General features: G+C 45.5%; 1 protein-coding gene across 1 annotated transcript in view; it reads right to left on the reverse strand.

Annotated features, from left to right (window-relative positions):
- col27a1a (collagen, type XXVII, alpha 1a) overlaps positions 1-13,000 on the reverse strand; it is a 51,434-nt gene extending 38,434 nt beyond the window's left edge. The window contains exons 1-4 of the mRNA XM_076284835.1: positions 12,589-13,000; positions 9,425-9,495; positions 5,225-6,543; positions 1,496-1,549 (exon numbers count right to left, since the gene is read on the reverse strand). Coding sequence (XP_076140950.1) covers positions 1,496-1,549; positions 5,225-6,543; positions 9,425-9,495; positions 12,589-12,641 — 1,497 coding nt within the window. The 5' untranslated portion in view covers positions 12,642-13,000. The remainder of the gene's footprint in view (positions 1-1,495; positions 1,550-5,224; positions 6,544-9,424; positions 9,496-12,588) is intronic.
- Positions 13,001-25,000: the final 12,000 nt, after the last annotated feature.

Below are 25,000 nucleotides of genomic sequence, written 5' to 3' on the forward strand. Positions count from 1 at the left end.
ACTCATGTCACGAAAAACTGGAGATGGAGCTAATCTGGGGTTTACTATTCATGTTCACAAAACCATTGTAAAAACCGCACACATATGACCAAATAAAGGATAAAAATATATACACACATGTAAATACACAAACATGCATACACACAAATATATACACACACATTCGCAGGTGGCTGTGGTGGGTGGGTCTGTGAGAGGTATTCTGGGATGTGGACCAGGAAGCCGCAGGTTTAGAATTGTAACTATGGAAACCGCAGAACTACCCGAGGGTACAACCGAGGGGCCTGAGAGAGTGTATGCATGTGTATTATGTGCATGCATGTGTGTAATCAGAGCCTTCTATAATAACAGGGTACTCACTTAAAAACCTGTATTCTAATTACATGAATTTTCAGGAATAGATTCAAAACATAACATTCAATCATCATGATCTACCCAACATAAAAAACTCCACACCCTCCGCACAGAATCATAAGCATGAGTATTTTTATTAGTCCACTCTACAGTGGAAACGGTTCATTTTGCTGCCGCTCCTTGGCTGGACTAGGAGCAGTACAGCAGCTGCATGAATAGCGCCACCTAGGGTAATTCTGGTTAAGTGCCTTGCCCAGGGCCACAGCTGCAGATTTCTGAGATATCTTCCTTATGCTCAAGACACACAAGTACTGAAGGCCAACAAGACTTAGTGCTGCACGTATCAAACTCTTTTCTTTTCTTGACAAATCATACCATTAGTACATTCTCTCTCTTTCTGGTCTCTTTTGTCTTCTTGAAGACTCTCTATGAAGACTCTCTTCCTCTCTATGAAGACTCTCTTCCTCTCTATGAAGGCTCTTTTCCTCTCTATGAAGAATCTTTTCTCCTCTATAAAGACTCTTAGGAAGGATTAGGAAGGGCTTTCTACTGTACACTACCACTGAATGCAAATCACTGCTGCTGCTATTTCTCAAACACAGAACATACATAAGCAGTGAAAGTCTAAGGACATGATTATAAGTGAGGTATGTATACATGAGTTTAAAAATACTTAAACCATACTCTCATAGATTTGAGGGAAAATGTCATTGTTGTTCTACAAACAACTACTTCTGGATCTACAATATGGATGCACTTCCGAGGTGTCTATTAGCAAACACAGGCCAAAACGTTTAGAATGTGATGATATGTTGAAATTGTTCATTTCTAGTATGTCTAATAGCATATGTGTTTTGACAGAGGATGCACCAAAAACAATGGTCCCTTGAAATACAAGATCACTGTTCCCCCAGGTACATAGGAAACAAGCTGATTCTACAGTAGCAAACACCACCTATATCTGACATTCCAGATATCACATCAGCTTTCAAGGATAGTATAGCATCTTGACTTTACCACTTCAACAGTAGTCCCACTCATGAAAAGACATCAACATCTATTAACAGCAAAATGTGTCCCAATGTGTCCCAAATGCAACCAGTGTTTTCTTCAGTCTTTCCCCTACTGGAGGCCAACTTACCCTTGGTCCTTGCTTCCCTGAAGGGCCTGGCTTCCCCGGTGGTCCCGGAGACCCCTATAAAAGGCACACATACACAGACAAACTCATTACTGGGGAAGAGAGCACATAAACAAGGCAAAGGTCAGTAGCCTATAACCAACTCAATTCTTCAATTTCACATTTCTGATAATCTGGTTTGGTCTCTAGCACAAATACCTAGCGTAAAGTCTGTTATATTTCATGCAAGCTGCACTTTCCAAGTGAGTAGTTGAGTTCTTCCTTCAACCTGAAAATCATTATTGTGGAGGGCTATTGATATCAACATGTGGTTATTTTCAACAATCAAATTGCTATCATGCAGGCTCGTAAACTTGCTCATGACATACTATGAGAGAGCAGCCTAAAAAGCTTACAATTTGCTAGAGCAAAGTACACTCTATTTCTGCTCTCTACCCCCTTTTTCCCTCAGTCACCCACCCTCCCTGCACATACCCCCCCCTTAACAGGGCCACGTGGCAGAAGAAAAAAGGGCTCCATTGAAAAGAGGGCTCTGTGTGTGTGTGTGTGTGTGTGTGTGTGTGAGTGAGTGTGTGTATGTGTGTATGTGTCAGTGTGTGTGTGTCAGTGTGTACGTGCACGTGTGTGTGAATGAGTGTAAGTGTGTGCGTCGGTGTGTGTGACTGTGTATGCATATGTTTATGCAGTGTTGCCATTTATTACAGCAGTGAGATCTAAGAACACACACGCACATAGGATTTATGGTGCATTTCAGAGCACACACATGTGCCTTTGTATGTTTCTAAAAGCTGCTCGTGTGTGACAGAAATCACACACACACATCCACACAGAGTGCAAGGCGAGGTCGAGTAAATGGGTGCGTGTCAGCGTGCGTGTCTAAAGACTATTTGTGTATGTTAAAAGTGTTGTGTGTATGTATGTTTGACGCAGTGTAGCAGTGTGTGTGCATGCATGGGTGAGTGCGCGCATGCGTGTGTGTTTGTGTGTGTGTCTTTCTGCATGTATGTGAGTAAAGCAGTGTCTGTTAGCACTGTACAGAGCACTGTGAGAGGACCACATAATGGCATGGTTTAGGCATTACGCCTTTGATAATGACAGACAGCTATTGTCTAAACGACACACACACACACACAGATACAGACATAAATACACGCCCTGGGCAGGTTCCTAAAAATGCAATTAACCTGCCTAATTACAGACATGCACACACACCCACACCCATCGCACACTTACGCAGACAGACCCCCCCCACACACACACACACACCCTCATTGCACACTTACGCAGACAGACCCCACACACACACACTTATCGCACACTTACGCAGACAGACACCCCCCCCCTCACACACACACACCCTGTTGTCCTTGCAACAGGACACTTCTTGCACAGACTCAACAAACCACTAATAGATATTCTCACATCGCCATAGGGTTTTTTAACAAACGCAACACAAAAGCGAGCTGTGACGACAGCTCTCCTTTAAAACATACAATAGTGAACATTGACTCATCAAACATCTACTATCAAACTCATTTTGTGAAAGGAGTGAATGTTTCAAAGTAAAAGCTGAAAATTCCCCACAAATCAATTCCAAAAACAATTCCGAGCAACCAGTTCATATTGCGTATGTATTCTTCCAAAGAAGTTCCAAAGAAGACCTAGGGTCAAGGGAGTGTAACTCGAGAATAATGCGCTGACCGGCACTGTGGAGTCAGGGGGTGACGTGCACAGAATTTAAGGTGAGTCAAGGGAGCAGAACTCACGCCAGACTGTCGTCTTTAGTGGCCCACATTTGTCTGGGTAACCTTGTGCTGTCGTTTTTGTGTTTAGACCTGTTTCGGTGTGGTCTTGTTTTTTGGCAAGTCTCTATGGAGAGAAGCTGAAAGGAAAGGGGGCACAGGGGATAAAGAAAGAGAGAGAGAGAGAGAGAGAGAGAGAGAGAGAGAAAGAGAGAGAGTTGCAGTGGGGGTTGCACTAAAGTCAGCTGGGCTCACAGAATTCATTAGAATGCAGACTACTCTACGTTGCGGTAGCACAGGAGCAGAACAAAGATTTTCCTTTTAGAACTCGGATTCTGCTGACCACACACATGGTGCCGTGCAGTCTTGTTCCACTCGCAGCACACTTCCACACATATGGCCCGGCACATATAAACAACTCACTGAGGCACCGCCACAATCAATGCAAAGTCAAATACAATCCTTTCCTGAAATCTTCACATCAGCATATTCACAGTCACACACAAACACAAACACATGCACATTAATGTGTCTAGTTATACCAAATGCTGACGCTCAGCAAACAGACTTTCCCTTCATTCAGAAGACTAACCGCCGGTTAGTGCATGACTCAAAAACCACAGAAGTTCACATCCATGGAATGAATTACGGGAAAAAAACGATGAGAACACAACGTGGGTCCACACGTGGGAATGCCACAACTATTCAAAAGCAAAAGCAGTCGGAAAAGGTAAGCAGTCGGAAAATGACTGATCTGCAGAGGATGACATTTAACAGCTGCGGCTAGGTTTGGCCCATCTTCTGCTCAGAATGTTTGGCTGTGAACGTTCAAATTCCACTCACAAAGAAACACGTTCTCTGACATTATGACATCATGTTCTCCTCAATGAATCGGAGCCTCGGCCTAAGATGCTGTCTCATGACCTTTAGGAGGATGTGGCTCAAATGAATTTTATCCGGATGATAAAATTAAGTTATAAAATACTTTTTTTTTCTTGCAGTAACCACTTAAAATCCATGTGTTATAGCGTTTATGTAATGCAATCTGTGATTCATGAAATTCAATGTCTCATGATCTCAATGCAATGATTCGATTATCTTCAAAGGGGCACAGTAATGTATAAAAAGGGAATCTATAAAAAGGGCTCACTTTAATGAAGGCCCTTCTACGAATACTTAAACAGAGGATCAACAGAGGTTATTAGAAAATAAAAAACTTCAAATAACACTTTTATGTATCAAAAGAGTGATAAACACAGGGGTTGATGTGTAAATCATGACGCATGTAATGTTTTAAGGGGCGCCATCGTCGTCCACTTTGAGAGGCCGTAATTCTGACAAGACCTGTCAACTTTTTCCATGGCTATCTCCACCTTTCTGTCTGCCACTAATTACAGCTTGTCTTCCCTGCATTAAGGTGCAGACAGCTGGCACCGCTTCAAGCAATCACTGAGAGGATCTCTAGGGGGGTGTGCTGGGCTTTAGCAGTGCAGCTCGTTTGAAGCAAGTGTGCCCTCAAGTCGTCTGCGCTGCCTGCATCCCCGCTGTCTGTTTTAATCAATGAATGCCTCTCTCTGTGTTACATACGGACGGTGGTATTTGGGGGAAAGCTTGGTCAAAACAACTGAGTATGAGTAGTGTGTGACGCTTGCCAAGGTGGAACCTTAGTAAACGATCCATGGAGAAACCCTCAAAGGGTGTCCCATGTGGTTGCTCCACTGGCACCTGCGGTGCACTCATAGTAATGCCGAGTCAAACTCTGAGAGCCGTATAAACCCTGTCATGTTGGATCAGACGCAATCACAGCACTGTAATATAATTTGCTTGCTATAAATAACTTCAAATTAACGGATAAAATGATGCACAAATATATATACTATAAGGTGTTTCAAGATGTGTTGAGAAGTCTTACGATAAAATCCAAGGCGTCTGATACACGTTCACAAAGACACACACACACACAGGTAAAACACACACTGAAATATCTCACCGGAAATCCAGGCTCTCCCTTCAGCCCTGGGGGTCCAGGCAGCAGGAGAACCTCTGAGAGGTCAGGGTTGTAGGTGACAAACTGGTCCATGGCCAAGGTAGGGGTGGATTCCAAGGTGACTCTGGGTGTAGACGGGGTCACAGCCATGCGTTGGCTCTTTCTGGAAGGGGTACGCGAGGTGGGCCCTGCCTCCTTGGTGGCTTTGGGAGGGGGGGTGGAGGCAGTGGGCTTCCTCACTGGAGCTTTCTTAGGGGTTGGCCTAAGGGCAGGCAGGGCTTGAGTGGTGGGCTTTTTGGCAGTAGGCTTTGCGGCTGTGGGTCGCTTTAAGGTGGGCTTTGGAGGGGTTGGCCTTTTGGAGGTGGTCTTGGTGGCAGCTGGTTTAGTGGGAAGGGGTTTCCTGGAGGTCTTGGGGGGTGTTGATTTTGGGGCGGTTGGCTTAGCAGAGCTGGGCTTGACTCTCAGGGTGGGTTTGGGGGAGGCCCTCCTGTCAGTTGGTCTGGGTGTCTGGGGCGTTTGAGTCCGTGTTTGAGCTACGGTCTGAGTACGCTGCGTGGATCCATGGGGCGAAGGTGACACCAAAGTGGCGGCGAGGGTTCTTGTGACTTGCGGGGCTTTCCATGGCAACGGCTCACGCTCAAGCGGGGGCTGACGGAGCAGGGAGTGGGTGTGGTTTGAATGGCCGGGGTCCTCTTTGCACTCGGGGCGCATGATGCTGCAGAATCCACCATCGGTCGCCCGTTCCCAGTTCACCAGGTCCAGCTGACACAGCTCCCCTTCCAAGGCCACGCCCGAGAGCCGGGCACCACCACGGCCGAGCTGGAAGCTCCCGCGGGGGTCCGGGGGCGCAGGCTCGGCCGGGAACAGTAGCGTCTGAGTCCTCTGGCTGCAGCCAGCCTGCAGCGTCACCCGCCGGCCACTCACGGACAGCGCCAGGGAGTGCGAGCGCCCGTCGTGAAGGTCCACCGGGAAGCTGACCGCGTTGGCCGACGCGCCGGGCTGAGTCTGCGAGGGCGCGCCAGCTTGGACGGTCAGCTGGCCGGGCGACAGCTCCACGCCCAGCTGCAAGCGGGAGCCAGAGTGGATAGAGAAGAGGAAGGCAGAGTTTCGACGGTGCAGGCGCAGGCTCACGAGCACTGCCAAGTCCATGTGTGTCGGGGCTGGTGTGTGTTTGCTGGAGGAGGGGAGGAGGGAGAGGAAGGGTGCTGCCAGGCGAGCCCGTGATGTAAGGATGACCCCCGTCGGCACGGAGATGACCCCTGGAGGAACGGAACGTGACCCCTGACCTCCACGCAAGCCCAGTCTCTGTAGCACGTCCACATCTAGAGAAAACAGAAACAGAAGATGAATACAGGCAGCAGGCGCAATGCACACTACATTGTAATCACACACCTTCCTCAGGACTGTATTTTTATTGCTCAGTGCCGTATCCCTAATCACACTGCTCAAACACCTCAAATTTAACTCTAGCTCAAATTTAACCATAATGAGTCCAAACAACAGCTCGCCAACCACTGGGTCATTCCAATATATCTCGGTCATGCATTCCAGTATATCAAGACTGATAAGTCAAGTCAACAGGCATCATACTCCTTGAACATCCCAAAATTTCATTAGTTGTGGTTTGTAAACATAACTAGAGTTACTGTGTCTATTTGGAAAATGCCTTTGACCAGTAGCCGATGTGTTTAGTAGAGGGTACCTGTATAACATGGTGAAAATCTTAAAAAAGCTCTCATCAAAACTTGGCAGACAGCTGACATCTCATGATATAAAGACATATGAACTACTGATACTGTTTGTTGTCTTAACATTTCTATGCATTTGCAAACAGAAATAGCAGTTGCCTATTAAAATTGTTGGGTACGATATTTACGCCTATATATAAGGCTTTGTATATTTACAGTAGGTCTACCATCTGTCAAAGAAAGCACTGTAATTATTACAACAGTATAGGCCTATTCTACACCAAGCACGATAGTAAGCTTTTAAGCAAGCTGTTCTGCCATAAAACTGTATCCCTGTAGGCCTACAGGGATTTCATCATGTTGTTTTGTTAGTTTCAAAACAACAACAAAATACCAGTAGAATCTTCTACAAATGTCCCTGTGTCCTAAAAATTACAATAAGGAATGCGCTGAAACTGAAGATCTACCACTTTTACCACAACACCTCGCCTTCATCGTTTTACGTAAACATGCACGGTTGAATTGAACAGCTCCAGTTTCCATCTCGCTAAATATACAGATGAGCTGTGGTTTCCCAATGGCACGTGCGCTCTAATGCGCGCCAAATGCAAGCCTCTCTTATGTATTGTGTTTGGCCACCAAATGTATTATTGTGTGTGATAGTCTGCCTTGGCTTTATAATGGCGGATACATGTAAATAGGAGTTACGGTAAATATTCCCAATACTGATGTCGTTATTTTAGCACTGGTAAAGATTTGTTAAATATGTCCCTGTAGCCTACCAGAGGAACAAACATAAGGTAATTGTGTGGGCATGTGAGCAAGTCCTTCATAGTAACCCATGCACAATTTGTTTTTGAACAACCTTACATCAATTTGGCCAGAGATGTCTTTGCTGTCTCTGACAGCATTCAAGATGGTTTGTAGATGCTTTATAAACTGTTAAAAAATGTTTTGAGTGAAGGTGACTTATGGTGGTAGTGGCTGATGGTGAGAGATGACCTCAAACCATTCTAGATAATAGTGCAAAACCCAACATATGGTGGTCTGAGCTTGTTTTTTCACTGTTTTAAACTAGCTTGTTGTGTAGTGTCTACAGGGCTAAGATCCTGTTCTTTGAACATAAAAGTCATTGCACAGCAAAACCACCTATCATCACTGCAAATATAATGCTGATTTGTGCTGCTTTTCTGTGGTTGTTTGTTTGTCAGATTTCTATTCGCTTTTTTACCTCAACGCTCAGCCTGTTTCCAGATCAGCATAGAATCAGCCTGGCATGCAAACACTAACTGGGTGCATTTGTAATTGGCCTTTATGCTTAAAAACCTCCCAGTGCCCCCAAGCCAGTCCAGTACCTAAAGCCTTTTGGCCTTCAACACAAACACTCGCTACACGCTAAAAACATAACACAAACGTCACATGCAAGTCATTACAATGTGCACATCGGATGTAGTCTTTCACAATGGTACATAAATAGCTTAATTTTTGATAGGGGTCTTTTCTCTACCTCTCTAAGCTTTAAGTCTTAAAGCCCAGAGAGGTAGAGAAATAAAACCTTTGTGTTCCAGACATTTGCCATGTTCTATCTCTTTCAGTCTGTTGCATCATATAATTAGCTCACCTGGCCTTGTCTATGCAAACTCATGTGGTTAATCCATTAAAAGAGCTGCAATGTTGAGAAAATGCCACTTTCACTTTGAAATGCACACTGACTGGAAGTTACCTAATCTGGCCACAGACATATTTTGCATTACATACCAGATTTAAAACAAAAGAAGGAAAGCCGTGTAGAGTGACTAACACTTCTACCTAATTCATCAGGGACAAGGGACAAGGGGTGAGACGACAAGGTCCTGCTGTGCCAAAAACCTCCTGTTCGTGCCAAAAGGAGTACAGTAAGTCTCTCAAAATCCTCTCTCAAGAGTCTCCTTGGTTTATTACATAAGTCGGTGCCATACCACAATAATATACAGAAATTACACCAACAGAGGAAAGAATGTATGGTAGAAATAATGATAATCAGTACAGACACCATTCTAGGGTAAGTGACTTGCAAATATGAAGACAGATCTGCACTGGGCAGTATTCACAGAGCAGAGATTCTTCAGATTTAGCGAAACACGGGTAGACAGAGGGAGAAAGAGAGACAGGAAAGAGAGAAAACAGATGCACAACAGAAGGCAAAAATAAACATTCCATATGCAAACCCAGAGGTAATGGACACCGAACAATAGACCATTGCAGTGGCACACTGCTCCTCAAGACACATGCGAACCATGCATGCTGACAGGAAACCGCTCCAAGCTACCTGTCTCATTTATAAACAGAATCTATTTTGGATGCATTAGAAATAATATATAGAATGAAAACATGACTTAACTTTTTAATCAAACCTTAAGCGTAACTCCAGTTCTCATGCGACAGATATGTAATAGTGATACTGGTTGTTTTCACATTTCTACCCATCTAATACAGACCAATACATATTTACTGATGTTTTTAGCATACACCTTACCTTCAGAGAGTACTTGAGCAAGTCCCAGGTGACAACTACAGTAGAGAAGAGTACAGAGGAGTAATGCTCTCCTGTGGACAGGCAGAGAGAGACAGGGGAGAGAAGAGGTCAGTTAATGATGATGATGATGATGATGATGATGATGATGATGATGATGCATTATGCTCTATGATGAACACACTGTCCCACCCACATAATTTTGCAGTGAGAATAAGAGAGAGAGAGAGAGAGAGAGAGAGAGCGAGAGAGAGAGAGAGAGCTAGTGGGACACAAACACACACACACACACACACACCCTTAGTAAAGACCCTGTGTTTGACCACAGATCAACCCTGCCAATCAGAGGGCAGAGAGCACACTGAGCATACACTGACTAACACACACAGATGAGTGTGTCTGGGTGTTAAGTGTGTGTAAGTCTGAAGAGGACTGACTCACTGTCTGTGAGCTGGAGTGACTGCAAGTATGTGTGTATGTGTGTGTTTGTGTGTGTGTGTGTCTGCACATCTGCACATATCTTGGTGTTTAGCTTTTTTAAGTGCATAGATATGTGTATACATAATGTGTGACCAATGTGTTTATCAGTATGGTTAGGCTATACCTTTAATGGCGCGTAAGTCTAAAACACACATCTGTCTGACCTGGACACCTGGATATGCTTGACCCAAGGGCTAGAAAAAAACTTATCCAACCTTAATACATACATTTTGACCATCATGAACAAAACAATCTTTCTCTGTCACACAAACACACACACACACACACACACACACACACACACACACACACACACAATGTGTCATGGTGTGTATGACTGTGTGTATGAGAGAAAAGAAACAGATTTTGCGCTCCTTTTTTCTGTCTCATTCATTTACTGCATGGAATTCCCAGGGCCACCACCCACCAACACACACACACACACACACACACACACACACACACACTAGGGTCAGTGGAAAATTCCTTCAGTGGGGCAGACACTGACAGACATTGATGAGAGAGAGAACATGACCCCACTCTGAAAACACACCACAGCTCCATCCACCTCCTAGGTCATTCCACCCCCACAACCCCCCTCAGTAATTTCCGCACAGTGAATCGCTCCATCCAAATCACACACTTCTGAAGATAAATGAAAGGTGTGTGTGTGTATGTGTGTGTGTGTGTACTACACAAATTGGTCAGTTAACACTGCCCACGCATGCTCATGCACCTTTGAGTTTTAAAACTCCGAGGTGCTTTAGAATATGCAAGAGGTGGATGAGCAACAGATGTTAAGCGACTGGACAGAGCAAAAGCTCGTGACCAGGATTTGTATTAAACTAATTTGAAAGCCAAACCCCGTCCACTTGTCACCGACACCTCATTTCATATGAAAGTAAAAGCTAGCTGCTCAATTAGCCATGAAATGTGGTTTAATTGAGTGCGCTAGCGCGATTTCAAACAGCACACGGATATCAGAAGGGTCTCAAAATAGACAGACCACGCTGACCCAATAACGTACAGTGAAAGTGTGAAATACTGAGCGTGTCTTGTCTTTGAAGCACAAGTTGGACTGGTGCCTCAGTGGCTCCATGCAGACAGAGGCAAGGGGAATGAATCAGGTTCAACACCAAACGCTCTCTGAGCCAAAGGTTTCTACTCGCACCAAAGAGTGAGTTCCTCCCCAGTGCGAATGGACTGAGGAAGTTTTTTTTGCAAGAGCAGTCAGTCAGCGAATCTCGTCTATCACCTCTCTTTGATCTACACCTCCGCTCTCTTCATTCATCCATCCATTCATTTAGTCAGTCAGGTGAAAGAGCGTCCGGTGAGCGGGTGGCGCACTGGCGATGCATAGTTGCGCACCTTCTGCATTAGACCTGAGTTGCGCACCTTCAGGATTAGCATTAAAGTTGTATTTAGTTTGAAAATGGTATAATAGCAACCAATAGAGTTGGGCAAATATGTATTCAAGTTAACAGTTGTATATGTAATTTCGAAGTAGGATGAAAGTTACTTAGAAGTCTAACAGTTATTTACTCTCAATGAAAAGCCTGGACAGTGAGAAAATGTATTACGAACGGACCCATAATAAACTACCTAACCGACACAAAAAGTAAATGTCCTTAAATTAGACCGATAGGTAGGCCTATACAGTCCAAGCTCAAAAATGGATTCTCCTGCCCCGTCATTATTGTAGCAACTCAGAGGTCTTTAAAGCGAATTTGTACAAGTCGCTTTAACGCCGGGTGTGAGTTACAATGTCCTATTCACAAGCTTCTACTGTCATAGCTGTGTTTGTGTGTGTGTGTTAACCACATAGTAGCAAACGCAAAAGTAAATACAGCTTCCGACAAACACACACACACACACGCACACACACACACACACACACACACACACACACACACACACACACACACACACACACACACACACACTGGGGCGCTCGCACACGCACGTACAGATACGAGAGGTCTAACTATGCGACTTTTGAGCGGAGCGCTTCCGCCGCTCGCAGGAGGAGGGCCATGTCATGTTTCCCCTGAATGCCGCGCGCTTTCGCTTAACGGTAAATTCAAATGTGTTGTCCCGAATATGTTGCGTTGCGTAAAAAGTTTTTGCATTTGAACAAGGGGGGGATGGGGAACAGCCGACCATCTTAACGTCGTTTCCTTCATAACTTAAGAAATCTCAGAGAAACGCTGAGAGCCTCTGAGTAGTCAGACTCTTTGACGTAGGCCTATGGTCAATTGACAGAACCACAGTAAATATAGTGAAGCCTGCCAAGGTGTCTCTGACGAAACTAACTCAATAGCTGTAATCTACAATGCACCCAGTGAGTCTCCAGAAAGAATAACAACACAATGACATACGGCGAGCTTCTGCGGAAGGCCAGCTGTATGGGTGAAATCTCAGGGCTCTTTCAGGTCGGTTAGCTCAGAGCTGAACCACCGCCAATCAACACAGGTAGCCGTTCGCTCCGAGACACTTCAACAAGCTCCCATTCATTCCGCTCAACACACACACATACACACATACACACGGATTCTGCGAGCACACCAGAATTTTCCGCTGACCACTGACTCCCAAGAGTTTAACACAGTACCGAGGAAAGGAACTTGACACTTAGGCTACTTGCATAGTTAAAACAATATCATCATCTCACGTTAACAAACACTTACTTTGGGTCGAGTCTAGAGGTTCTGCAATCTCTCCTTCGGGTCGCTAAATTCATTTGTATTCATCTGTCCCGGCAGGGTTAGGGTTAGGGTTCAAAAAAAAAATCCGTTAATCACAGCGTGATCCCGACACCGACCGACAGACCGCGTGCCCCAGCCGCCGTCTCATGCATCGGATAAGCCCGTACAAGTGATCCTTCCGGGGCTCGAGCTCCCGTCCAGCCCCGTAAGCCGCGCGCGTATATCCGTATGTGGAGCGACTGTGGACGGCGTGCGCCGTTCCTGCTGTGCGTCAGTCCGTTCCCCTCGCGCCGCTGCTGCAGGCATCTATGCCGCCGCTGGGGCTCTCGGAACGCTGTGATATGTCAAAGGAAGATTGTGTGTGTTTAATGTGTGCCTGTGTTTGCTGGGGGGAACCTTCGAATAAAGTGGGGAAGTGGCGCACACGTTCTTTTTCGTTTTTTAAATAGCCTCTTTGCCGGGGAACCGTGGCGAAGGCAGGCTCCAAGACCCGGTGTCCGATTACAGACCGACATACACCGCCTTCCGTGGGAGGATCACACCGAAGCAAAGACACACGACCCCCGCCTTTCTTCAAACCACGGCTCGGCCTGGTGGGAATGAATGCCTCGGTGTTAAAATAAATGGAAACAAAGTTAATAGGCTTAATAAACGTCATTATTGAACGACAGAATGTTTATGTGTCTAAAATAGACCTTGACTACTATTGAGCAGCACTGTTTCCACTAAATTGCGAGTTAAACGTCTGTAAATTGTCCAAAAAACGTAGGGTGTAGGCTAGTTTATGTTAGATACGGAACGTTGTTGTCTGTTAGCCTCAGGTACTTTGGCCCATTAATTCTGCCTTTTTCGGCAAATTCCTTTGTGCCAAGAATGTGTGTTTATCATACACACACACAGTGGAGATGCTAATCTGAAACAACGGGCTACGCCCACGTTCATACCTGACCCTGGTCCAGTCAATCAAATGCTTTTTGCACTAATCAGATAAGAGCATGTTTGCTTATTTATTCAGTAGTACACACTAATAACTTTTTTTGGTTATTTTAATGCACACCTGAGGGCTGGCTAAAAAAGATTCTCTCTCTCTCTTTTTCTCGCACACACACACACACACACACACACTAAGGCCCACATGCCAGCTAATAGGCATTCTGTAAGACCATGGAGAGTAAATAGATGTAAATATATTTCAGTATGCTCAGTCACTTCTAAAATGCCCTCACAGGTAACTCTTCTCTTCTCCTTTCTCCCTTTCATTTGTTTAGTAAAGCTCTCCCACCCCAACCACACCTCATAATCTTCCCTCTTTGTTTGTCATTCTTGTCTTTTTTCCTGTCATCACTTTGTTCCTCCCATCTCATCTTACCTCATCTTCTCCTCACCCAGCTCCTCTCCTCTATACTCTCCCCCTCCCCCTCTTCACTCTTCTCCTCTCCTCTCCTGTCCTCTTTTCTCTTTGTTGGTGATATGACAAATGAAGCACAACACTTAGTGATTTGCCCTGTCTTTCTTTCCAGGCCCCACACTCTATCTATTACTCTCATGTTTGCCAGTGAATTTTATGACTTTTGAAGACATCTTGGCACGTTATAGGGGATATCACTATCACAGCAGAAGAGCTGGTGAGTCAGAGATCTGGGTGATGTGTGTCTCTAGGGCCAAGTCTGACTAGGCTCACTGTGCATCAGTCTCAATAGTGAATCAGACTTGAGAAATACTACAGGAATCCCGGTTTAATTCCCAGCTGGGCTTTCTGGCTGTGTTTGCTCCTGGATTAGATAGAAATTTCCCCCGACAGTGTGTGAACAGGACGCATTTATGTTGTTCAGAGAATCCCACACTCTCAGTCCCATGAGGTCACTAAAGTGAATAACATGATGTTTGTTGAAGCTACATTAGTTTGCTTTCAGTAGTGGTAAATTTGTTAGTTAATTTGTTTATTATGATTTTGCTCACATTAGTAATATATATTTTGGTGATATTCTTTTGCTTGTTATTTGTTTAGTTAATTGTTTTGATTAATATGTGTAGTCTTTATTTTTGGTTAGTTTACTAAAATATTTGGTTTAGACACCTGGGGGCAGTAGTGGGCACAGGTAAAGGTGAATATAGGTAGGAAGTAGGAGGAGGCCTGTATGCACCTGGGTGGTGGGCACATGGTTTATTACCAGCGCGAGAGATACCATGTATTGTTTGCTGCAGCTGGAACAAAATAAACCAGCCACAAAACCCGAATCAAGTCTGGGATTGACTTTATTTCTTGCCTGCTTACATCACCTGCCCAGGGTGCCAGAAGTTGTCGTTTGAATGTTTGATTTAAGTTTAATTTTATTTTGTTGACAAACGGCCACTACAATGTTAAAGAGGAGTTGATCCATATCCCTTGAAGATGGAACCTTGGATGGAATCCCCCCCCTCCCCAGTTGAACAAGGATAGTGCTTAACTACTAGCTATACTACAAACTGTTCACTAGAAAACATACAAGGCCATATCTTTTTCTATCTTATGTGATCATGTAAACAATATTAAAACCAAATCAAATCTAGACTAAACTATTTTTAGCATAGCTAGCATAGCGGTCATATAGGGATTGTCAAATTCAAAGTCATCTACTTCCTGAATTTTTGGTCAACAATTCCTGGGACACTTGAAACACCGGGGCACATGAAACTTGGTGGGCATGCAGCCCCACTAGGCCCCCGCAATCAGGAACTGATTTCACCTGCCATGCACAATTGCACATTTGGTCCCCTCCAATGTTTACTCCATGGCTGCGGCCTTGGTTTAATCCAACACTGACCCCATAAGATCAGGTATTTTTGATGTCCTTTGCTCATGTTGTTACCAGTCATTTTGTCAAACAAAGCACCTGTTCTGGCTAAGATACACTTGTTTCCCTTGATGTCAGTTTCTGTGTTGGCATGTGCGTTTGTATCCGTATGCATTATAAATCATGTGGATGTTGTGGTTGCTCCATGTGTGCTTTATTGAGCTCTGTGTTGAAGTGTAGTTCCGTCTCACCCTGTCTGTCCCTCTGTTATTCCTGACTGTGTGTGTGTGTGTGTGTGTGTGTGTGTGTGTGTGTGTGTGTGTGTGTGTGTATGTGTGTGTGTGTGTGTGTGTGTATGTGTGTGTGTGTGTGTGTGTGTGTGTGTGTGTGTGTGTGTGTGTGTGTGTGTGTGTGTGTGTGTGTGTGTATGTGTCTATGAGCAAAGGGCTGCAATTACGTACATTCATATATTCTTACAGCCTTCTTTAATCACTGTGCTCGTATACACATATACACACACTCTCCCTGTGTACTCCAAGTCCCTCCATGTCTGTTTTCTCTTCCTCTATCTAATTCTATCTTTCATCTGTCTCTCTCTCTCTACTTCTCTCGTCCATCTCTCTCTCTCTTTCTCTCTCTCTATCTCTCATTTACACACAGACGCATACATGCATATATACACTCCCTTACTTTGAACAACTTGGTGTGAACCATCGTCTTCGTCTTAAAAAAGTCCTTTGAGTAACCACACAAGGCAAGGCAGATCAAAAGATCAGACAGAGCAGGCCATCATTTAGGTTCTGATGACGCAGATACACACACACACACACACACACACACACACACACACACACACACACACACTCCCATCAATGCTCATTTGTTCATGCACCCGCTAACATATGTTCCAACATACACACCCAGGCATTAGGAGTTTGGCACAAATACATCCACAGGCTCACACACCCATTCAAACTCATCCATGCCCAAGCACGCCCATGCAGACAAGTAGACAGGCATATATATATATATATATATATATATATATATAATTTCTACATTGTCTACAGCAAAAGAAGCAAGCACACACATTTTAATGAGTGTAGAAGATGACTCTATTAGAAGCCTGTGATACATTTAAAAGACAATGTTATGCAAAGAGACCGAACGGCTCATTTATCATCAAATCACAATACACTTTCTAAGCTGAGCCACAGGAAGTCACTGAAGACACCCAGCAGGTGCAATATACAGTTGTATTATCAGATGATTAGGAATCAGATCAACCGTAACATAAAACTTTATTACCTGTCACCCTCAGCCTCTTAACTGTTTGTCTTTGAACATACTGTAGCATTAACCCATATTCAAAATGCTTAACCTCTCATAACCCAAATATCCTTCACAACCACCCTAATGTGAGCCAATGTACAGTTAACCCTAATGACCTGTAAGTCAGACAGAGAGGAGGGAACATGGCAGGCAGCACAACACAGTTATGGACAACCTAATTGCTTCCCTAGTTTGTCTTTGTATGACTAGTCATTCTTCATCCCTCTTTAACCACAGACTGTAGACTCTCCTGCAGTTGCACATCCCTCTGACTCCTCTCTCTCTCTCTCCTTCCCTCTCTTCCTCTATCTCTCTCTCTCTCATTTTGTCCATCCATTTCTTTCTGTCCCATTCTCTCCCACATGCTTTCTTGATTTGAATTTGACTCTCAGTCTTACTTCCTATCTCATCTCTGTCTGCCATGACGGAATGCTTGTTCTTTCTTTTGCCATTCTTTCTTTCTTTCTTTTTTTCTTTGTCTCTTTCTCTCTCTCTCTCTCTCTACCAGCTCCGCTCTGCCACAGGCATTTCCCGGGGTGGCACCAGCAGAGCCATAATGACGGACCTGCTGTCTCATAACCGGACCAGAATAACCCTGATGCACACATGCATGCATACACACACACACACACAAGTTTGCAGGAAATGCTCGCTGTGTAGAAGGCTTATTCATAGGAGTTTTTTTCTCCCATTTAAAGACTCACATGTAGGTAAACCACATCCCACAACATTCACTTACACTATGACATAAAAGAGTTGATATAATAAAAAAAATAACACACTCGTCCGCCATCAAGTTGCCTACACACTAAGAAACAGACATATACTGTATGTAGTTAACTACAAATAAACATAGGCTGTTATGCCTCCAATGGTCTGAATTTAAGTTTTGGACGAGTACATTGAGGCAAATGGACTTGACTGGTCTTGTTGTGTGGGAGAGTTCAGACGTGGGCGCAGCTATGACTGGGAATAACAGTGGAGTGAAAGCTTTCATCAAGCAGAGAGCCCCGAATGCAAATTTCACGCACCGTATATGCTCCATTGCAAAGTGCTTGCGGATAAAGGATCAGCTTAATTTATTTTTACATTTGCCGTAGTATTGTCGATGGGTTTAATAAGACATCTTGTAAAACCTAATGGTATTTGGGGGGCCGTGCCATGGAAACGTTTGGGAACCCCTGGTGTAAAGGACCAGTGTGGGTGTGCATATTGTATGTGTGTATGTGTGTGTGCAAGCGCTCATCATTTTATGTGTGTGTTTGCACATACGTGTGTGCCTGTGTGTGAGAGAAAGTGGATAAAAGCGAGTTCATAGTCCAGGTGTCATCAGTCCAAAGGTATTCCTTCACGCGTATGTGTTAGGTGAGCCTGTGGCGCTTGGGCGACCTGGAGACTGACAGTAATGAGAAGCAATCTCTCATCCGCTCCAGGCTCCCTCCCTCTTCTCATAAGGTGGCCTCCTTTCTGATCTGATTTTTAGTCAGTTTATTTTCTTTTCCCTCTTTCCTTATATTTAGTCTTCCCATCTCCTTGCACTTCTGCGTATTTCATTCCCTCCCTCCCGAAGGGCTTTGTCATAGCCACATCAAAGTATTTATTCTGGTGTTATAATGTACACCTTGGAGCTTGTTATGCATTCCGTGTCTCTCTCTCGCTCTACCTCTCTCTCTCTCTCTCACTCTCTCTCTCACAAAGACGCACACACACACACACACACACACACAGACACACAAAGGTACCAATTTTCCAACAGAAAAGCAAGTCCAAATTTGAACCAAACTTTATTTAAATACATAATACACTTTACAACACCCCACTGTGCAAAACACCCAAAACACAAATACCCACTCAGGGCTTCCCACGAACATACAGCATAAATATTTAGTTTGGTCATAATGAGCTCAAAGCACCACCTATGATTGCTCTCCCTCTCTCTCCCTCTCCCTCTCTCTCTCTCTCTCTCACGCTCTCTTTCGTGCTCTCTCTCTCTCTCTCTCTCTTATACACACATAAACACACACACATGAATTCCTTCGTTTGTCCCCTCACATTCAAATGCTGCATATTCATTCAGTATGCTAATTTGTAGTTAATAATATATATAAATACATGTATGTATGTATGTAATGTGTACTTACAGATATTCTAAGACATGTGAACAGCAGCAGTGCTTTAATAATGTACCTGCTGTCATAACTTTATAGCTTAGGTATGATGTTGTCCTTCGCACATGCATTTTTTTGTTTTTCTTTTCATAGTCATCACCCTCCCTTCCTCTCTCTCTCTCCCTCCCTCTCTTCACTCTCTCCCTCATTTCTCCATTTCTCTCATTCTCTCCTCCCTGAGCGCTCTAATGTGTCCTAACATCAACAGAACTTTTGCCAAAAGCACACAGTCCCAGTCTCTAACAGTATGTGTCTGTTTGTGTGTGTGTGCGTGTGTGTGTGTGTGTGTGTGTGTGTGTGTGTGTGTTGGTCTTCAGTATGGTCTTGGTAGCTGCAGGAAATTGGTGGATTTTCCTGCAGACAGGAACCATGTGACACCTGAGGGCCCTTGGTACACACACACACACAAACACACACACAGACACACACACACACACACACACACACAAACACACACACAGACACACACACACACGCGGATGGAGACACATACACACACACAAACGCACACCTCTGAATAGGCCCTCTAACCCCTCCTTCTGTTTTCACTTTCCTAATCCCTCGAAGGACCTCTCTCTCTGTCCCTCTCTTTCATGCCCTCTCTCTCTCTCCTCCTGTCCCTCCCTCCCTCTCTCTCTCTCCCTCCCTCTCTCTGTCCCTCTGCCCTCCAGTGTGATGCAATCTCTGGAGGACACATTCCTCCCTCAGTGCACAAAGTATCTCTTGGGCATGGAACCCTGCCACTCGGCACCCGCACACCTCCTTCTCATTTAGAGCCTGGGAGAACTCGGAGAAAGCTAGTCCGATCAACGGCCAGTGTTAAGCACCATCTACAGGCTCAACTGCGCGAGGAGGCCCATTGCAGAGCTGCATGTGGAGGCCCACTGACCATCTGTTGGCAAAGGCAGTGAGACCCTGTGTTCAGAACTTCTACTCATGCAATAGTGTACTATATAGTGAATAACCACAATATTGTTATTCAGTAAGTAGTAGATGAGTAGATGTTCAGAACACAGGAGAATTGCATGAAGAGTCACAAACCGAGATGGATGAAAACCTCTCTGGAAGTCCAGCTGCATGTGGAGGCCCGGCTTCTAGCTCCATCGAGGGGACTAGCTGCATGTCACGTCAGGGGGGTGGTGGAGCACTCTCTATCAGGAGACCCAGCATCAAGAGGAGGCCCTCGGCATAGCTCTGAACTGTTTCAGGTGGCGCTAATGTAGAGGCCCCATTGTACCGGCACATTAGGAGGCCCAATTCTGCCCTGCATGAGGAGGCCCAGTATGCGGCCGCATACGGAAACCCAGTGTGGAGTGCTATTGGGAGCCCCAGTCACGTAAGGAGGCGGAATATCTGGCTACCTGCACGAGGAGGCCCAGCATGGAGCTGCAGGAGAGGTCCCAAACGTACACAAGAAAAGAGGACGGTTGGACCTTGCTGAGGTGGGAGAGGCAGTACACAGAGTCCTAGCTGGTACAGGGTACGAATACAAGCTCCCTGCTAAGTGGGGGAGTAGAGAAATGTAAAACAGACATCAAATCATTCCATCCAGTGATTCTTGTTAGTGTGGATGGTGGGCTCAGAATGGACTTGTCCCAGGCGGCCTTTTATGGCCATCTAAACAGACATACTTTCAGTCTCTCTCTCTCTCTCTCTCTCACACACACATACACACACACACACACACACACGTGATTATCTAAACAAAACCGTGCCAGTTAGAACTGGCATAGCTATTTTTGTGGCTCCTGGTCCAGAGTGGGATACTGTATGCCTCGAGTGGCCCCTTACCACTGGTCTAGACATGTAGAAATAAACAGAGAGCAAGCTGCAGCATGTGCCCAGGCCAAAATATGATCTGACAATTAACATAAGCACACAGCAACACTTACATAAACTCAGTAACACTACCTCATGAATATGCACACTCAGACTTGGTTCAACAGAAACACACACACATACACAGAGAGGAGGAGGTGGAGAGAAAAAATGCATTGGCACATGTATACATATACAACACCTTATAGCAGAAAATGCATACATTTGCAGGTGCTGTCACTGTCATTCAAACACACACACACGCACACACACAGTAAGAGAGAGAGAGAGAGAGAGAGAGAAAGAGATGACACCTGTATAAAAATGCAACACCTTATGGATAGAAAACACATAAACATGCAGGTGCAGTGGACACATATATACACACACATGCTCGCGGGTGCAAACTAAAACTCTTCATTGAAATTCCTGTCATGTTTAATTGAGCAGAGCTTTTTTATTAAAGGCGCTGTGACAAAGAGCCTTCAGTCCAAGCCCCGGGTTCACCAGCACCACCAGAGCGCCTTTCACACACAGCTGGACACAATAAAGAGGAATGTCGACCCATTCCATACATTTACTCAGGAAATTAAGACTCTCTCTTTCTCTCTCTCTGCCTTCATGTCCCTCTCATCCTCTTCCTCTCCACTCGTCTTTTCCTCTCTTTTCTATCTCTGTCCTGTCTTTCTCCTCGTATCATCTCCTTGTCTTCTCTTCTAATTACTTCCGTTATGTCTTCTTGACTGATTGCTTCCTTGAGATTTTCTTTCACTGTATGTGGGCCACCTTTGTTTGATCTTCATGACATACATATTATCCGGCCTAAATGTGCCCTGATCTGCAAAATATTAAGGTCCCACTAGGCTATCATGGCACATGGACTTTATAGCCAAACAATACAATATATACACAGCTGCATTTGAAAGTGCCTGGTCCCGGATCAGCCTGATCCCACTTAACCCCCTCACACCCCCAGCATGATTCATGGAAAGTAAGTGGCCAGCCTCTCACTCCCTCCCGCCCTAACGCCCTTTAACCTTTTCACCCTGTCCCTCTCCCTCCCTCACTTTCTCCTCTCCTCTGACCCTCCCCTGTTCGTCTCCACACCTCCATCTCCACCATTCAGTTGTGTGCCCAAGCTTGCCCCTGGGGCACGAGTAAGAAAAAGCTCCACTCACTCAAATGGCAACACTAATGAGGAGAAAAGAGCCTACTACTAAACTATTACTGTACTCTTTGATGACAAATCTGGTATCGTTCATTCAGCACCATTTGTTTGGTCATTTATGTTGAAAGAAAAAAACCTTAAAGAGTTTTTACAATCACCTCCCGTGATCTTGAGCACTTTAGTACTGGAGTCACCTCAAATTGTGACCTTCCTAGTTCCCACTTGAGTTGTCCAGCAGCCTCCGCTCCTGCTCAGATTACTCGCATCCCTCTCTCCCACAGTCATGGTCACCTTCACACCTTTACCACTCCTCTCTATTTCACCCCTTCCTCTCCTCTCTCCCCCTATCCACCCAAACACCAACATCCCCCCTTTCTCTTCATCACTCTACTGCCTTTCACCCCCCCCTCTCACTCAAACTCTCATATTTCAAGCCCCCCCCCCCCACACACACACACACACACTAACCATATAGGCGTCCAGGAAGTAGAGACCTCCTCCTCTTCGTTTTTGAAGTGGGGGGAGGGGGGTGTCCACCTCACTGAAATGTGAAAACTGAATGGATGCTACTGTGTTTGGGCCGTGGGTTCCCTCTGCTCCTCCCAAATGAAGCTCTCACTTGCACCACTGCCTCAAACAGTGATGGCATATGGGTAGAACCGTATATCTCCACGTACAAAAATGTGTGCACATGCGCGTGCGCGCGCACACACGCACACATCCCTAAATCAGGCTGCCCACGCTGGGTGACTATTTAGGCCAGGGGGAAATAGAAAACCCACTCCCTGCCTGGCAGAAGGTGTTTGTGTGTATTTGTGTAGTAATGGTTTGCTCATTGGTTAGGTTTAACATATACAACAGGAATTGACTGCATATATAAAAACATATATGTGGTCAATGTGTCTGGGAGTGATTTAGGTTTTGAGGGAGAAGGAGAGAAAGAGAGCGAGAAATGGAGGGAGAGAGAATGAGAGAGAGAGAAAGAGTGTTATTGTGTGTTTATGCGTGTGCAGTGAGCTGGGGGTGTGTGCATCGGGATTAGTCTGTGGTGGACGCAGCTTTATTTTCATCCACACAAATGAGCACTTGCGCTTTGCACTTCAGCTCGGGTCACACCAACACACTCGGTCTTCGCTGTCATGCTCGCTATCTTGTCCCTTCCCTCGGGCCTGCTTGGCTCTACCGCTGAATCCCTCCTCTCTCGCTCTCTCTCTCTCCCTCCTCCCTCGCTCTCTCCCTCTCTCTCAGTCTCTTTCTCAGACACTCTCTTTTTCTCTTTCTGTGCCGTAGTTGTTTCTCTCTCTGTGTGTGTGTGTGTGTGTGTGTGCGCGTGTGTTTTGTGTGATTGCAGACTGTTGATCCCTAAAACGTCCATGACTGGTCATAAAGACTGTGAACATGTTATAGCCTTTCAACGACAGGCCTTAGAGACCACTCTCTTAAGGGTGTGTGTTCTGTTTATGTGTGTGTGTGTGTGTGTGTGTGTGTGATGTTGTCTCTGTGCGCCTTGGAGTTCATTGTGCTGTGTTGAGAGACACTGCTTCCCTCTCATTCGGACTCCTCTTAAATTTTCTCTTTCCTTTTTCTGTCTCTCACTTTCTCTCTTACACACATGCACACACACACACACACACACACACACACACACAGACAGAAAGACAGACAGACACACACACACACATATGTGTGCTTGACTTGATAGGCATTTTGCCACCATAGTGAGGAAGAGTGGTGCACTACCTACTCTGTTCAACGTTCCTTGACCACAGCTGTTTGTAGCTGTTAACTGTGCGTGTGTGTGAGTGACTGTGTGTTTTCAGACAGAGACCCTCTCTCTCTCTCTTTTGCACAGACACTTACACACATAGACACACACAGTCACTCACACACACGCACACACACAGACACACACACACAGAGACACAGTAGCAGTAGCAGTCTTAACAGCTACAAACAGCTGTGGTCAAGGAACGTTGAACAGAGTGAGGTAGTGCACCACTCTTCCTCACTCCTGGTGGCAAAATACCTTCCACCCACTATGTGTGTGTGTATGTCTGTCTGTCTTTCTGTCTGTCTGTATGTGTGTGTGTGTGTGTGTGTGTGTATGCGTCTTTCTGCGTCCTACAACGCATCCTTAGTTAGTTTATTCGGTCAAAGCTAACAGGACAACATTAATGTAAACAAGGGCCAGTGTGCTGGCGTTCGGTGAGCAAAGTGTTCGGGACCAACACTAACAAACATGCGCCACACGAGGCGAGCTGTGTGCTCAGGGCCTGGCCCTGTCCATCGCGGCGGCCCAGTGGTGCGGCCCGGGCCCCGGGCAGAATGGGAGCTTTCAGTGGCCCCGTCCATCCACCCACCTCCTGGAAACAAGTGTCCGAGTGTCATCGGCGGAGCTCTGCTGTCTGTGTTGTTTTTCCTCCCCCGGGCCGTTTAATGTTTTCACAAGACGCCGACTGAAGCTATAAACGAGTGCGTGTGTTTTCCTCCCGGCCAGCCGCCATCAGAGAGAGAGAGAGACAGAGAGAGAGAGAAAGAGAGAGAGTGGGGGGGGGAGGCTGGGGTGCAGTCGGGTCGAGCAGGACGGGATGGATGCGGGACTCGTGGAATGCCAAACGGATGTGCGACGGCTTGACGTATAAATGTGAGAAAGCGACGCAAGGCTTTTAGTAAATACTCTGTTTTGTTCTCCTTGTGTGCATACCAGCCTATGATTTCGGGGCCCTATATAGATTTTACTCGTGGCTCTAGACAGTGCTGCTGGGGCTGAATGATAGACCAGCGCGACTGTTAAATCGGGGAATAATGAAGCTGCTGGAGGGTGTAAATCACATGGGCAGGAAAAAGGCCCGGCTCAGTAAATCCATAGAGAGCGCGCGGTTCGGTCAGCCTGACACACTCAACCTGTAATCCAGAGGACAGCAGGCCGCGCCAGCCCAGGGTTTAGAGAAATATTCTCATAAAATAAAAGATTTCATCCCGAGCGCTCGCTGTCTCTCTGTTAACTCCCTCTTCCACTCCCTCTTTGTGATTTCCTTTCAACCCATTTGTCTCTATTGTTCATTTTCAGGCAGAATGTTGGACTTCCGTGTCTTTTTTGTATCTTTCAGCTCCTTTCCTTTCCTCTCGTTTTC

The sequence above is a fragment of the Alosa pseudoharengus genome, unplaced genomic scaffold (assembly GCF_046254945.1).
Source record: "Alosa pseudoharengus isolate Yale_2024_CS ecotype anadromous, Long Island Sound unplaced genomic scaffold, YU_APseudo_1.1 YU_APseudo_1.1_scf_14, whole genome shotgun sequence".
Classification (NCBI taxonomy): Eukaryota; Metazoa; Chordata; class Actinopteri; order Clupeiformes; family Clupeidae; genus Alosa; species Alosa pseudoharengus.